Source organism: Poecilia reticulata, linkage group LG7, assembly GCF_000633615.1.
Source record: "Poecilia reticulata strain Guanapo linkage group LG7, Guppy_female_1.0+MT, whole genome shotgun sequence".
Classification (NCBI taxonomy): domain Eukaryota; kingdom Metazoa; phylum Chordata; class Actinopteri; order Cyprinodontiformes; family Poeciliidae; genus Poecilia; species Poecilia reticulata.
Genome location: NC_024337.1, coordinates 24,743,484 through 24,745,885, shown reverse-complemented (window position 1 = coordinate 24,745,885; position 2,402 = coordinate 24,743,484). Strand labels below are relative to the sequence as shown.

General features: G+C 47.1%; 1 protein-coding gene across 1 annotated transcript in view; it reads right to left on the bottom strand.

Moving 5' to 3' along the window:
• The window catches only part of ddx20 (DEAD (Asp-Glu-Ala-Asp) box polypeptide 20), a 6,613-nt gene continuing 4,211 nt past the window's right edge, over positions 1–2,402 (bottom strand). The window contains exons 10-11 of the mRNA XM_008413849.2: positions 1,358–1,459; positions 1–1,268 (exon numbers count right to left, since the gene is read on the bottom strand). Of these exons, the coding sequence (XP_008412071.1) occupies positions 181–1,268; positions 1,358–1,459 (1,190 nt within the window). The 3' untranslated portion in view covers positions 1–180. The remainder of the gene's footprint in view (positions 1,269–1,357; positions 1,460–2,402) is intronic.

The window sequence follows — 2,402 nt, the reverse complement described above, 5'->3', positions numbered from 1 at the left end:
TTACTGTAGTTATTCGGGATAATTTATTCCAAAAAATAATTGAAAACACACATATGTGGTATGAATTAACTAAGGAATACAGAATTGCAGTGCATCATTTCGACCCAAACCCAAACCTTCTTGTTGTGTCCGGTCACTGATTGCCGACATTTTCTACCGTAAATGACTGGAAATGCTGAATTAGTGTTTCATGAGTTCCTGCATGTAGACTGCATTCATGCGATACGCGGCCATCCAGTTGTGAGCTACGCTGTAGTAGCTCTGGTAGCCCTGCTCTGGAAAAGCCGACATAGCAGAGTAGTAGTCGCTCCAGGCTTCATAGCAGGCTTTCCAGTACGCCTCAGAGCTCCAGTCCTCCTCGGCCTCCATGCACTCCTCTTCATCGGTCTCCCTCTTCGGCTCTCTTTTAATCTTCTCTGCCAACTTTCTGCTGTCTTTTATTTTTGCGGACTTCTCCCTGCGATTCTGCCCTGGTGTGTTCTGACTGGCTTGCTTCCTTCTTACAGACTCGTTGCTCTGAGGCTCAGGTGGAGCTCTCGTGATTGTTGTGCAGGTTTCCTGCTGGTAGACTCCGGCTGCAGAGGATTTGGGCACGGTAGATGCAGATCCAGTGCCATGCTTAAAAACTGTCTTTTGCTCCGCTTCTGTGGTCTCGTGCAAACCTTCGGGTCTGACACCAACGTCTGAGCTGGAGGAATCAGAAAGTGACTGTAACCATTTACTGCTTTGGGTCAAAGCCGCGGCCCCGTCATCATGCAGTGTGATGTGCTCATTGTAGCTAGTCTCATCTCCGGACTCTCTGCCTCTGAACTCCCTGATGACCTCTACTGTCCTCCCCAAACCTGCAGTGATGAAGGTGTGGAAGTCCAGCTCTGCCTCCTCCAACGTCACAAATGTTGACCGGCTGGTCTTGAATGAGCTGAGGGGCGGGATCTTTGGCAGGGCGTCTTGTAGCTCTTTACGAGTTGGCGCCACTTCAGAAGGACGATGCTGCTGCTGCTGCTGCCTCTTCACCCCGATAGAAGTCACCTGCCTTTCACCCTCTTCTTCATGCCGTGGTGTCAGGGTTGCTGTTTGGGTTTTATCTGGCCTCTGATTGCTGGACTCTCCAGCTTCATCCCTGGTGACATCAGACGCCGGAGCTTCGACCTTTGTACGCTTTTTCTTTACGGTTCTGGAAATCAGCGGCGATATCGTGTCTGGAGCAGCAGCGTCGGCGCACACGTCCCAGTCGCACGGCTCATCCATCAAACCAGGCTCCAAGGCGGCTGTCGTGAAACCAGACGAGAATCACTTTACTTGATCTGCTTTCAATTAAAAGTCTTACAAAGTAAGGAGAAGTTCCTTAAGGACTCACAAGGTAAAGCAGACAAACTGAGGCCACACTTCTGAGCAATGGCCATCATCTTGTTCTCCTCTTCCCCGTGGCAGCAGTAGGTCACGGCCATCCCCTGAGTGCCTACAATCACAGGCAGATTATGAAGAGAATCCCATGTAGGCAGGAGAGGGTCAAAGAACGAGTGAAGGTTGTGCAACGAGGGACACTGACAGCGCATATAAGGTAAGATTAAATAATGCTTCACTTTGCAGCATCGTGGTTGGGTCAACGTAATTCTAATCAGATGCAGATTACCCAGAACCCTTTGAACTTGGCCGGTGTTCAAAAGCTGCTGATGCAGAGGGGAACAATGCTAATCTCCAGAACGATGTTTAATGAGGTAACCGTGCTGCGAGTCGGGCAAATTAAAATTTGCGGTTCAGTCGAAATGTTGCGTTGTCAAAAAAAAGAAAGCAACGTTACTTGCTATAGATCTGGATTAGTGAATAAATGAAGCAGGAATGAAGAAAATCTTCACTTTTCCTTAACGTCTAACAAAAACTTTAATGGTTTCTATTGGGGGTTTTGTGTGGAAAACTGGATCGCGTAGTAGAGGACGACTGCGAAGTGGGAGAAAAAAAATTTAAAAGTTTCACAAATCTGTATTCATTTGTTCAATTACTCCAAATAAAGCTCTAAATAAAACCCAAAACACTGGAACCTCACACAGCACTCTTCAATCCACCAGCAAGTATCTTAATACAATATTTTAATTTTTATTGCAACTACTTTGTGTTGATCTATTACACAAAATCATAATGAGATATACTGGGACAGATTGGCGACCTATCCAGGGTTTAACCCCACCTCTCGCCCAGAACGTTAGCTGGAGATAGGCACCAGCAACCCTCCCGACCCCACTAAGGGACAAGGGGTGTAAAGAAAATGAATGAATGGATGGATGGATGGATGAATGAATGAATGAATGAATGGATGGATGGATGGATGGATGGATGGATGGATGGATGGATGGATGGATGGATGGATGGATGGATGGATGGATGGATGGATGGATGGATGGATG